Here is a 13,344-nt window from a genome sequence, read left to right as displayed (position 1 = left end):
GCTATAAATTGTTAGTAGAAAACAAGTCTGGGGCTGGAGAGACCGCTCAGTGGTTAAGAGCTCTGACTGCTCTTCCGGAGGTCCTGAGTTCAATTCCCAGCAACCATATGGTGGCTCACATCCGTAATGAGATCTGGTGCCCTCTTCTGGCCTGCAAGGATACATGCAGGCAGAATACTATATACGTAATAAATAAATAAATCTTTTTAAAAAATAAACAAACAAACAAACAAACCAAGTCTGAATTCTTTCAGAGCTCCTGAGCACCCTTCGATGCCTCATGAGAATCTACTAGAAGACTCCTAATGGCCGGTCTGACCTGCCCACTGGCTCTGCTAATTACCCAGTGAGCAAACCCGGCCCCTAGCACAACTCCAAGGGGAAAGCATATCTGGTCTGGTCGAGACAGAAGCTTCTCTTCTTTTCTGGGGCAGATCAGGCAGGGGGCCGAGGGACCAAGCTTTTGCTGGCTTCCTGGTCTTTATTTTCTGCCAAGGACATCTCTTTCTTTCCCTCTGCTGTCCCAGAAAAGAATTTGGCTGTTCTCTAATTTCTCACATAAAATCCCTCAAGATTTTTAACACTTGTGCTCAGTTTCCAGCAGGGATACCTGGGTCCTGGCACCTTTGTACCTGGGCACAGTGGTTCCCGCGGACATATTAGCTGATCCTCCCAGAGGGACCTCCCCGCTCTACTGTCTTTCTCCCTCCACAGGCATGACTGTGGTGCCTGTCCTCAGAAGCAGACTCAGGTGCCTCCCACCACCACTTACACGATTGTGTTTTCCTTCAGGTCAGACACCTACCCTCAGCCCTTACTACAACCATCTTCTGGCTCCATTGTTTAACTAGCAAACACGCCCCTGAGGGTGGAGGATCTCTATTAAAAAAACGTGTTCACCCTTTGCAAGCCAGAGCTTTGCAAAGCACCCCCCCCCCCCCCCCCGAGCCGGAAACAAGGACGCTTCTTCCAGCTTGCTGTTGACCCTCTGTGTGGATGTTTACTGCTGACATGTGGTCCGTCTCCTCTTGCATGACATGGAAAGAGGACGGATTTCAAAGCAGTCATTGTTTATAGCTGTTTCAGTTCCCTTTGCTTCAGGCTCTTAGAACTGGAAAATAGCTAATCAGGAGTAGTGCAGAAAACTGATTTCAGCTGTTTCCTTTACAGTTTACACTATTCGTTTCCTTTTGTGACTGCATTCTTCTCTCCAGCTTGCCAGACGGGTGTTTGCAATAAGAAGGTTGCTTTGGAACCAGTAAAGGGGCTACCGGGGCTTTAAAGAGCCGATCTTTCTTCTCCCTTTGAAAGCCCCACCCCCACCCCAATCACGTCCCGCCCCTGAAGATGGAGTTCTATTTTTCTGTGAACAGTGCCTGGCCTGGAAGGAATGGCCTCCTAAAGAGCCATTTAGCATTCGCGTTTCTGCTGGCTTTCTTTGTGTGCAGAGAGAAACTTTTTCACTCACATGCAGACACACACTGTAAAGCATGCTGCTGAGCCAAGGCGGCTCCCAGCTTAGAAAAATGTGAATGAAATGTAGTCAGCTTCCTCATTGTGACGTGGATTTCTTGTCTGGTGCTGCTGTCCTCTGGTCTCCCTTGATCCCTGGCAGACACAACCCCTGGCCTCCTAGAGCTCATGGCCTGGTAGAGCTCCTGAAGTTACCTTCTTGGAGATGAATGGAGATGGCACAAAGCTGCTGTCACCTCCTGACAGCCTGGAAGTCAAGAATGAGGAAGAGGAAGAGGCCAAGGCAAATCACACCCTGTCAAAAAGTGACATACTTCTTTCCCCTCCTCCTCAAGTTTCTGTCCCAATAGCCCATCAAGCTGTGAATCCACCTGTGGATTAATCTATTCCTAAAGTCGGAGCCCTTGTGAGCCAGGTACCTCCCCAAAGTCCCATCGCTGTGCCTTGGGGCTAAGCCTTCAACACTGGAGCTCTGGCAAACCTTTCAGATTCAAACCATTAGTGTGCAGCTCCTGCCCTGAGTCTTGAGCCTGCTAAACGTCTCTTGAGTTCCTATTGCTTCTACTCAAGCAGAACTGACCGGATTCTCTTACAGCCACTGGCTCTGTTGCATATTATTCCATCACCTTCTCTGCCCTAGTGGCACCAGAGGACCTTTCAAAAAGGCATCTGAGGAGCAGTGTTCTCCCAGCCACTCCTTCTTTCAATAATGTATCATTCTGTGACCAAATAGCCTTTCTCTAAAATTCTGTTTATCAGGGATATCTAATAGAGTCACCCAATGATACAAGATTTCTGTGCCAGGTAGCATTCATACCTAAATAAATCACACACACACACACACACACACACACACACACACACACACACATTTATTTATCATACACACCAACATTATGCTAAGCTTTGAAATACATGCAGACATGAGTCCTGATTTTATTTTAAGCAGAACCTCGCTGTGCCATCGGAATAGTGCTTAGCTTAAGGACAGTTAAATGGGCAAGGAGTGTGTGTGGTTCTGGGTACTGAACTTACCATTTTCATAATTTACTGTTGTGTAAGAACTGCTTACCAAAGACTCTGAAAAAACAGGCAGTCCATGGAAAGACCTGAACTGTGAGATTCAAAGAGTAATCACTTCTTTCAGCAAGCTTTCGCTTTAGAAACCTCAGCTATGCTGGCGCTCTCCAGACAGAAGTAACACGGGAGATTATCTCCTTTAATTTAGGTTGCCAGATACAGCACAAAATGCCCAGTTAAATTGGAAAGTCAGATAAACAATGAATATTTCTTTATATATAAGTATCTTTCAAAAGTGGAGAGTATTAAAAAAAGACAGCCAACACAGACCTGTGGCTTACACACACACACACACACACACACACACACACACACACACACGAGTGAGTATATTCTAGACAATATTTGGACATACTTGTACTAAAGTATTATTTGTTATTTATCTGAACTTGAATTTTAATTGGACACCTTGAATTTTTTATTTGTTAAACCTATCAGCCCTAACAACGCCTCATCAAATACCAAGGAAGAAAGATGTAAGTTAGAGCAGGAGACTTGAAATTGACTGTAGTAAATGAGTCCAACCAGCAGGAAGAGGGAAGGGAAGTGGATTTTAGCCTGAAGGTTCCTGAGGGGAGGGTGGAGAATGAACTCCTATTTTTACCCTTGTTCTAGAGCCAGTTCACTGCCAGCCCTAACGTGGAAACTATCACAATGCAGTCTCCCAAATTTAGTTGCCCAAAGTCACTATAAATAACAAATAGAGAATGCACCAAAACACCCCAGCAGTGCTTCACAGTCGATTTTTATGGAGCCTTTGAAAATTAGGTCTAGCAGGGATCACGGTGGTCATAGTTTTTCTCTCTGTGACCTTTGAACTCTCTCCCACTCCTGGCTTTTCAGAGCCTCCTTGCCTTTCATCTTCCCTGGAGGGGTCATAGCTTTTAGTCCCTCAGCTGGAAGCTGGGACCAAAGCCCTGCCTGGCTTCTCAGGCCTTGCAGTCCAGGTCAAGACATTCCTAGAGTGCCTGAGTTTCATTTTTCATGATTTTTTTTTTTTGGTCTCCTTTTTGGAAAGACTTTGGTCAAGACATTTAAAAGTCAGCCAGTCTTTTCTTCCTTATTGCAAAACACCCCCCATCAGCTTGTTTTAAGCTATTTCAGCATAGCTCACTCAAGTGGCCATGGGATTCTGGTTGCTTTTTTCCCCTCCACCCCTCCTTCTCTCTCTTCTTTTTTCACAGCTTTGGGGTTCTTATTAAAACACTGACGTTCTGGGAGCTCCTTGAGAAAGAGTCCGGGTCCCCCACCATGGTTTGTTGATAAGAAGCTAAACTTTCTATTTCCTTTCCACAAATCTGGCCTAATGGCTAAACAATATGTGGAAGCCGGCATCGTGGACACAAGGACCCCTCGGCAGTTAGATGACCCAGAGTAGCAATCCCAGGTTTAGAACTTGACATTGTTGATGTCCAGTGTCTAGACTTCTTAGGATGCCAATGGCAATATCAGCCTCCCTATTTGTTTTGCCTAGCCACCCATGTAGAGTGCAGTATTACCTGCTTGGGGGGGGGGGGACTAAAACCATGCACCAGAGGAGAGTACAGCCCAGTGCCAGCTCCTTCCAAACAGGGCATATGCCCCCAGCTGGTGAGGCATGGTAGCCAAGCACCTGCCTTATTTTTCCACTCAATCTCGATGTCCTTTCTCCCACAGTGCACTGATTCAGTTTTTCAAGTTGTTCCCTGATTATGCGAAGAATTCCTTTTATGTCACTGGGGAGGTGAGTTGACAACTTATTTTCTTGTGTGCCTCCAATATTACAAAGACTGGACTATATGATGACAGTTACAGCAAATATATTCGTGTGTGTGTGTGTCTGTGTGTGTGTGTGTGTGTGTGTGTGTGTGTGTGTGTGTGTGTGTATTAGTGTTGATCCAGTCCACCATCACAATTTCCCAAGTATCCCCCAAGTATCCTCGGTAACAATGTTTTGATCCAGGGATCAGTGAAGGTTCACATATTGGGATGCGTGCAGCAGTTTACCATGTTCCAGTCTTCTTCCCCTTTTTGTTATTGTCACTCATATCAATGATTTTAAGGGAGGGGCCAGGTGCCTCTAGTACATTCCATATTGGGAACGTGTTCAGATTCAGTGAGGATTCCACCTGGATCTGTGTGCTTCCTAGGCATTCCACCAGGAACCACACCATGGCAGTTTGCCCCTGGGGTGATGTTGTGTGATATTTTGTGTTCTGACAAATAAAGCTAACCTGAAAGATCAGAAAAGCAGGGCAGCAGCCACTAGAGGCTTCTTACCTCTACAAATCCTCATACCAAATGGGGGGGGCAAGATCCTGTCTCCACCCACCTTATATCCCTGTCTCCACCTCTTGATTGTGCTGGGATTAAAGGCATGAGCCTCCCAAATGCTGGGATACAAGGCATGAGATTGCCCAGTGCTGGAATCAAAGGCTTGAACCTCCCAAGTGCTGGGATCAAAGGTGCGTGCTACCACCGCCTGGCATTTATGTTTAATCTAGTGGCTTGTTCTGTTCTCTTATCTTCAGGCAAATTTTATTAGGGTACACAACATATTACCACATTTGCCTCTGAAGCACCCTGTGCATGCCTTTCCCGGGTCCTGGAATCAGTCATTTTTCTAGGGACTCTGGCTCATTCCAATGGAGAGCAGCACTGAAAAGCCAAGGCTGGGACACTAAGTGTACTGCTCCTTGTTGGGAGGATGGCTGCTCTTTTGGACCTTGTGACTGTGGCTGAGTCCTGTGACTCTGATTCCCACCACAGGCTTCTCCACTGCTTTCCTCCACGGATGTCTGTGTGCACCTTCTCCCACATGGAGGAGCAAGTTTTCCAGCAGCACTTCATTCTCCTCCTTTGTGCAATCCCACTTTGTACCCTGCATGACTTTAGAATGACTCTGTCTTCACCATAGCCGACAAAAGGCTTCCACGTTTCTTTCACCAGGATGTAGTCTCCCACTCTCTGCTGCTCTGTCTCTGGAGCTTTTCTCTTGTCTCAGTTCATTCTCAGGCAAGTGTTTTTCATATTTAACAGCCCGTGCATTCCACGCTGGTGCATATCTAACGAACCAGGCAAGTCTCTCCATGCTCCTGAATCTCCGAGGGTTTCTTTAGGTCCCATCCACAACTTGGGCTAGAGGGACAGAATAAAGAACAGTGACTAAGGCCTACTCTGTTGCTCTGGGGGAGGAAGGATCATGCTGGGGCAGTCATTCCCTGAGCAATAAGGCTTAACGATGGAATAAGTGATCATCACAGAAAGGTCAAGGGATGGTGCCAGAGGAAGGCCAGAAAGGATGACAGGCAAGTGGTCCACACATGTGCTTGTTAAGGGACTGAAAGAGAGAAACAGGCTAAATTCCTGGGGAATAGCAAGCATGGAGCCAGGAATTTGAGCCTGTCTTCTCTTTCTAAGAGGTCAGAGACAACGGTTTAGCAATCAATACTAAGTTTGGTTTTATTTTTAATACTCAGTTGCTCAGTGTCAAATCACATTTACTTTTTCTATCAGTAATATTTCCCGCCGTCCTTTACCTTTTGAGCATTTTGAGAGGCAAGTTGGAAAAGGAGCAGAAGGTGACACCCCTGTCATTTTCCGAATTCCCCTGGAAGTCACACATTTTCCCCTTCCGGCAGGAGACTGGTCTGCTCAGTGTGTAATTCCTTGTCTAGCAAATAATGTGGCGATGTTGCTAACCATGATGCTCAGCAAAGCTGCCAAGTGCTGGAGGAAATTTTTGACTTGTCTCTTTTATTTGTGCCTTGTGGTTTTATGCATATCATCTCCAAATGTGTGGGGGAAAAGAAAAAAATTGTATCCTCTGCTGCCAGGATGAATACTCCTAGAGAAACCTGTGCCTTCCGTGATAAAGGAAGATGAGCAGGAGGGCAAGAAAGGCTTGGGGGCAGAAAGGCAGTAACCATGTGCCCTTAGCTTCAGAAGAGCACAGTGGTCTGCCCATGGGTGTCCAACTTTCTGGCACTGTGACACTATGCCATTTCCAAAGTTCAAAGTTCACAGTTGAGAACTAAGCAACTGGCCTACAGGAAATAAACAAAAACAAAAACAAAAAACATGAAACCTCACATGTTAAGTATGTTTGTGATTCTGCGTTTGGCTACATGCAGCCCTAAGTCTACAAGATGGGCATGCCTGCTCTAGAAGTCACATTCCTTTGTAGAAAGAAGAATGCTAAGTAGCAATGCCCTCTTTTCCGGTCTCACATGTTCTGTTTTGTTTGTCTTTTAAGACCACGAGGGAGAATAGAGTTCTGGGTTGATAATTGGAGAGCTGGAACAGAGTAGAGGAGTTCTGGGTTGATAATTGGAGAGCTGGGTCTCAATGGATGGTTCCAGGCAAGTCATTAACCTCTCTGAGTATTTGTTTTTACCAATCGCGGAGGTTGGTTAGTTTTGAAATCAGTTCCCATGGCTGTTTTGCTGTATTTATTACAAGTTCAGTGGCAGTCACTCAGATTCATTCTCACAGCATCTCCATGTTCCTTTGGTTTGGACATAACACCAACCCTCCCTGCCTCTCTCCAACCCTTCACCAAACTGTTACGGGAAAGCCCTTCCTGTTCTGAACGTTCATTTGTTCTTCTTAGGGTGTCACAAGAAATAATACCACCGAATTGCAGACTCAATCTTGAAAAATAATGGATAAACTCAAGAAATGTTTTTTCTGCTTTCCAGTGGACAAACATGTGGTAGAGCATCCTTTACATTTGTGTGCCGGGAATAAAAGCAGCCTGCACAAAGGGGGCTGTGGTGGCTGTTCTGGGCCAGGGCATTGGTCTAAGAGAGTCTGGAAATGCTAATAGCACCTACTACATAGTACTATTTGACTGTTTAATTATATAATCCTCCTTAGAGATGTCAAATAGTGACTGACTGCAGTGAGCATCCGGCACATGATGCCTCTGTTAGGGCTCAAAGCATATGGCCCAAGGCGTATAGAGCAGGCCAGAAGAGTTCACAGCAGCTCTGCTTGCTCACTTGAGGTCTATAGCATTGCCTGTTCTATTCTGTTGAGTCTTTTTGGCTGTGTGTGTGTGTGTGTGTGTGTGTGTGTGTGTGTGTGTGTGTGTCCCCGGAGATCTAACCCAATGCTTTGAGCATGATAAGCCAGCCCTCTCCCACTGTGCTCCATTCCAAGTCAAATGCATTTTTATAAAGCATTTGCTTTACCTAAAAGATGAAGGAGCCTTGAAGCTGATATTAGAAGTTCGAATGATTTGTTTTATACACATCAGCATGTGTGAGGACCCACCCACATCCCACTGGCAGGGCATACCAGGGAGAGCCGTGTAGGTCCGCTGTGGGTGTGAAGGACAAGGGAGAAGCCTCTTCTCTCTCTCTTCTCTTCATCTATGCCCAGAACACCAACTGGAATTAATTTTCTCTAAAGAGAGACAAATGTGTCTGTAAATCACCCTCCTTGAGGCAGGAAAAAAAAATATACTTCAAAAAGAAACAAGCTGTGTTTAATTCCCGTGATTAACTTTCTTTCTAAGTGTTAGTCTCCCCGAGCCAGTAACAATTAGTGAGAAAGCTCTTGTTCTAGAGGCATCTCTGCACTGGAGAGCTCTTTGCAGCTTCCACAGAATGGGCCTGAAGTCAAAGAAGACAGTGCTAACTGGAAGACAGGCAGGTGGCAGGGTGAAAAGGGATTGGCCGTTGTTGGAGCATGGGGCTGTACGTCCCAGTACAGGCAACCACTCAAATCTGTGGGTGGTTTTAGAAATGAGGATGCTTCCCAAATGGCAAGGCCTATGCTTAAAACTGGGCATCTCTTCCCCATAGCAGAAAAGGGTTGTGGTCGTAGACGAACTGGGGACCAAATACAGGCATGAACCTTGAATCTACTTATATGTTAGTTAATCAGTCCAACGGAGGTACTTTATCTTCATCTACATGAAAAAAGTCCTATTGGGAGCATGTTCTCATCATTATAATCCGACGGGCTGAGGGGGCAGCCCGGCACATGAGAGCCATGCTTGTATCATTTTTTTCTCATGCAGTGTTAAGCGCTTGCTAAATGTATGATACAGGGTGGCTTCATGAGAGGCTGCTATTAGTTACAATAAATGGATCAGTGGTATTTCTCCTCGGCTACTTTCCATCTCTCTGTCCTCATCCCTCTCTCCTGCCCAGGTCCCTGGAGACTCTCCCATCTATCATCCTCTCTCTGCTCAGTCTCCCACGTTCACTCAGTCTTCTCTCCTGGGCAATCTCATGCTCAGGTTTATTTCTCCACTCTTCTTCCCTATCCAGCCACATAGTCTGTTTCTCCTTCTCCATTCTGACTTACCAGTTCACGGCTCAATAAAAAGATGAGATAAATTCCACCCAGTGTATTTTTCTCTTAACATAGCTGTGGTGGTATTGTGTTCCCCAAAATATTGTGCACCCTAATAAACTTATCTGGGGTCAGATACAGAACAGCCACAATATTAAACATAGAGGATAGGCAGTGGTAGCACACGCCTTTAATCCTAGCATTCCAGAGGCAGAAATCCATCTGTTCAAGGATACAGCCAAGCATGGTGACTCACGCCTTTAATCCCAGGGAGTGGGGCAGAAAGCAGAAAGATATATAAAGCGTGAGGACCAGAAACTAGAAGCATTTGGCTGGTTAAGCATTCAGGCTTTCGAGCAGCAGTTCAGCTGAGATTCATTCTGGATGAGGCCTCAGAGGCATCCAGTCTGAGGAAACAGGATCAGCTGAGGAATTGGCGAGATGAGGTTAGCTGTGGCTTGTTCTGCTTCTCTGATCTTCCAGGATTCACCCCAATATCTGGCCTCAGGTTTGATTTTATTAATAAGACTTGTTAAGATTCATGCTACACATAGCTATGTTTGAATTAAGAAAAGTGCCGACCCATGGAAGGATATTTCTAATAGGCAACTCACAAGCACTGACAGGCAAGTGATGGAGTGACGTGGAAGGTGAAGTGGGAGAACCATGCTAGCCGCAGGCCAAGAATCATTCTGTGTCGGCCTCCAGCAGCCTTGTTACTCCAGCCTTGGAGTCATGGAATTGCGGGGCTAGAAGACAGGCTGAAGGACATCACGTTCAGGTGTTTGATCAGTGATCTTGCATAAGAACATTTGCTCACACTGGAACACACAGCGGCCATGAGCCCTTGCTGAGTGCTGTCCAATGCATTGCTTCACTTAATCCCAACAGCCTCCTTAAAATTATCCCAGTTTTAAAGTGACTGAGACTTAGGCTAAGTATGCTTTCCTGAGGTCATCTAGCCAGAGAGGGGGAAAGCCAAAACTGGAACCTAATGATGAGACTCTAGGGCAAAAGATTGAAATGCTGACATCAATTGTGGGCTATATAGCCTTGCATGGGGAGGTGCTCTCTGGAAACCAAATTGTCTGCAGGAACTCTCTCCTCCCTCTTCTCCTGGAAGGGAGTCTGACACCCCCACTCTTATTTCCTGCATCTGTCTAGGGTTATAACTCTACAAGTGGGAAGAGGCTCCCCAGCTCTTCGGACGTCTGTCTTTCTGGCCAAGACCTAGTTTTAATCACAAAGCCTTAGCTTTGATCATAAAGTTTTATAGAGCAAATGGAAGTTTCAAGTGATATAAGGGCTGGAAGTCCTTGGAATGCAATTATTTCTCGGCCATGGAACTTGCTGAATTTTATTAGATAGCATTCAAGCTGGTTTAACTCTTCAGTCCATGACAAACGTCTATTTTCAATTACATCCATCTGCACTTGCCAATATTTTCTTTTAGAATTGAAAACGGATTTGTGACTGTTTAATGACTTTAATATTATAAAAATGAAGGTTTAAGCTGTAACCCAAAGAACTGAACGAGGGCATATGGAAATGTTTACAAGTTGGGCCTCTGGCTTTCAGAGAATATATCCAAATCAAATCAGTACATATTTACTGATTCTCAAGTTGCATGGAGAAGAATGTGAGTACATAGACAGAAGTCATAAGCCTTGTCTAAAGTGAACTATCCTGGTGGATCATACAGTACAGTCTAGACACAACATTGGGACCTAGTTAGAGATGTCCAGGGTGGGGACAGGCAATTCTAAGGTAAATCACTTAAGCAGCTTCAACTTTCTAAATTTTATCTACAGAGCACAAAGGCCGTGGTTCGTGCCTGTGGCCCGGCTTGCTCATACTCATTATTTACAAGTCAAATTAACTGGAGTCTCCATTTCAAACAAAGGAGTTTATTCATCTACTTAGGTCAGCTGGCAGCAAGCTGGCTTTCCCAGTCAGCTTTGAGGTGAGAATAGGATGAGGAGAGGATGCATCTCGTGTCGCTGTACCTGTCCCTGATGGGCGATGTTTTCAAAGACACACCCTCAGTATTAAAGCTGAATTTTCCATCATTTAGAAGTCAGTATATCCCTTTGTGTGGGTTGATGTGACTGGAAGTTGGCGGCAGGTCAAAATGTTGTTGCTCCATGTCTATGCCTGTAGCTCCTGCAGCTTTCTTTGAAAGCTCATATTCAAGAGAAATGGATGGCTGATAGTATCATGCTCTTGTTAAAAGCTCCCCTTTTAATTGCAGCGGTGTGGTCTCAAAGTTGGATGACGCATGGTCTAGAAATGTCTAGGAAGTTGTGGAGATTACCACAACACTACTGATATGCTGGCCTTCCTTGCTCATTTTCCAAACTGACCATTTGAAGTCACACTTCTCTCTGCAGAGAAAATAGTGGTGCTGAGCGTCTTAGTTAGGGTTTTGATTGCTGTGAAAAGACACCATGACCACACAACTCTTCTAAAGGAAAACATTTCATTATGGTGGCTTGATTACAGTTCAAAGGTTCAGTCCCTTATTAATATGGTGGGAAGCAAGGCAGAATGCAGATAGACATGATGTTGGAGAAGGAGCTAACCAGCAGGCAGCAAGATGTGGTCTGAGACACTGTATGTGGCTTTAGTACATATGAGACCTCAAAGCCCACTTCTACAGTGCCACATTTCTTTCAAACAGGCCACATCCACTTCAACAAAGCCACACCTAATAGTGCCACTCCCTTTAGGGGGCCAGGGCCATTTTCTTTCAAACCACCACATTGAGCGAAAGTGAGAACCCCCCAACCCCAAGGCTAGATGAAGTCAGGGTTGCATCGGTCCCATTTTGATTGGGCTATTCCATTAGATTTAGGTTCTTGTTGCTTGATTTATTGATTTGCCATTTTTGTGGCTTTCTTTGTGTTTTCAGTGTGTATGTAGAACTCTGTTCATGGCATTGAAGATTTCCTGCTCTTTTAGTCTATTTCCCTAAGTGCGGGCGGCTGCTCCAAAGCCTGTGCCTGGGAAGAGCTTTGCCCCGCGACATGTGTAACTCTTTCTAGACATGCAGCTACCATTGCTCTCTTCTGGAGACACAGAGTTCCCTCAGCTCAGCCGTGAATTCTTCAAAGGGGCGGGCATCTTGGCCAGCTGAGTGACTGGGGAGATGGGTGCTCAGGATGACCCTCAGGGCACTCAATTCACCACTGCTGAGGTTGCAAATTCCATGGCCTTTTCTGCCAGGTAGAAATGAGGACTGGGCCCAACTTTGAATGAAGGATCTACGTTCAGGGGAGCTGTCTCTCTGTGAAACGCCATTGCTTATCATCACTGATAAAGCTATGAATGTTCTACCCCCAAATTTATGCCTAGAAACAAGGCAACGAGTGAGTATAATTGCACTGGTTTTTTGTTTTTTCATTTTTTAAAGCTGTACTTCACAAATGTGGGTGAACGTGTCTTAAACACTAGAATCCATGGGTACACGCAGCATTTATATAAAGGGGTGTTGTTTCCAGCGTAATGTTACTGTCTGCCCCACCCCCTCTTTGAAGGGGCTAACCGAAGCTTGGTTTTAGCTATGAAATCTTTTCCCTTCCCTTTAAAGTACCTGGATGGCAGGGACACAGTGAGTCAGCTGTGATGCTGTTGAAACATATAAGAAGGGAGAGATTCAGACGGAATACACAATTAACTTGACTCTCATTGGATGTTTACACATCTGGGTAATTAGGCGAGCACTACATCCTCTGCAGACTGTTTTACAAGTACAGTAAGCTCTTGATGTGATTTCCATGAAGCTGTACCCAACACCATGTGAGTATTCACAGGGATGGCAGACCAAGAGTCAAAACTACATTCAGCTGTGATCTTAAGGCCCTTCTCTCATGGGCAAAATAAAAGACTGAGAGCTGAACTCTGCCACGCTTCTGATACAGGAGAAGAATCCGAGCTTTATTGCTTCTTTGAGCTTCTGCAGATGAAGCAAACGGAAACAAACACAGCCCAAAGTCCCCGGTTCTTCTTGCTGGAGGTGACTGGGATTACAATCACCATGGGGAAAGTGAGTTAAACACACACGGTGCTGGAATTGGCAGCTTGCAGCACCTTTAAATATCAGCGAGGAATCCCAAGGCGGGACTGGGATCCAGATGTGTTGATTACTAACCTCTCCTGAGCTGCTGTGTGAGATGTATATGCTTATCTGGCTGAGTTCCTTGTTCAAAGGTCACTGCCAAATGCTAATACAATGTGTCTGTTCCCGCAGGCAGTGCTTTTCCCTTTCCCTGTTAGAATGGCTTTGATGTTGCTCTGAGCTTTTATAAGGCCAGTGTTGAATCCAGGGGTGGAAGGTTACTATTAATTTGCAGACTTCAGGGGCTTTGTTGGCCTGCTGGTGGTCACACTGAGGAGCACCATTGGGAGGTCAGGGAAGGCTCCGGACTGGAATTCTGGTTGTGGTCATTACTGTTCTCATTAAGGGAATAATTTAGAACCAAAGGAGCAAGTGTTCTTATGTTTAGG

General features: G+C 45.4%; 1 protein-coding gene across 3 annotated transcripts in view; it reads left to right on the top strand.

Moving 5' to 3' along the window:
• The window catches only part of Cpvl (carboxypeptidase vitellogenic like), a 109,075-nt gene that overhangs the window by 27,879 nt on the left and 67,852 nt on the right, over positions 1-13,344 (top strand). For all 3 annotated transcript variants that reach the window (XM_059257864.1, XM_059257865.1, XM_059257863.1), the window contains exon 7: positions 4,210-4,276. In XM_059257864.1, coding sequence (XP_059113847.1) covers positions 4,210-4,276 — 67 coding nt within the window. The remainder of the gene's footprint in view (positions 1-4,209; positions 4,277-13,344) is intronic.

This window comes from Peromyscus eremicus, chromosome 3, assembly GCF_949786415.1.
Source record: "Peromyscus eremicus chromosome 3, PerEre_H2_v1, whole genome shotgun sequence".
Taxonomy (NCBI): Eukaryota; Metazoa; Chordata; class Mammalia; order Rodentia; family Cricetidae; genus Peromyscus; species Peromyscus eremicus.
Note: the sequence above shows the minus strand (reverse complement) of the source record. Positions and strands in the feature narration are given on the sequence as shown.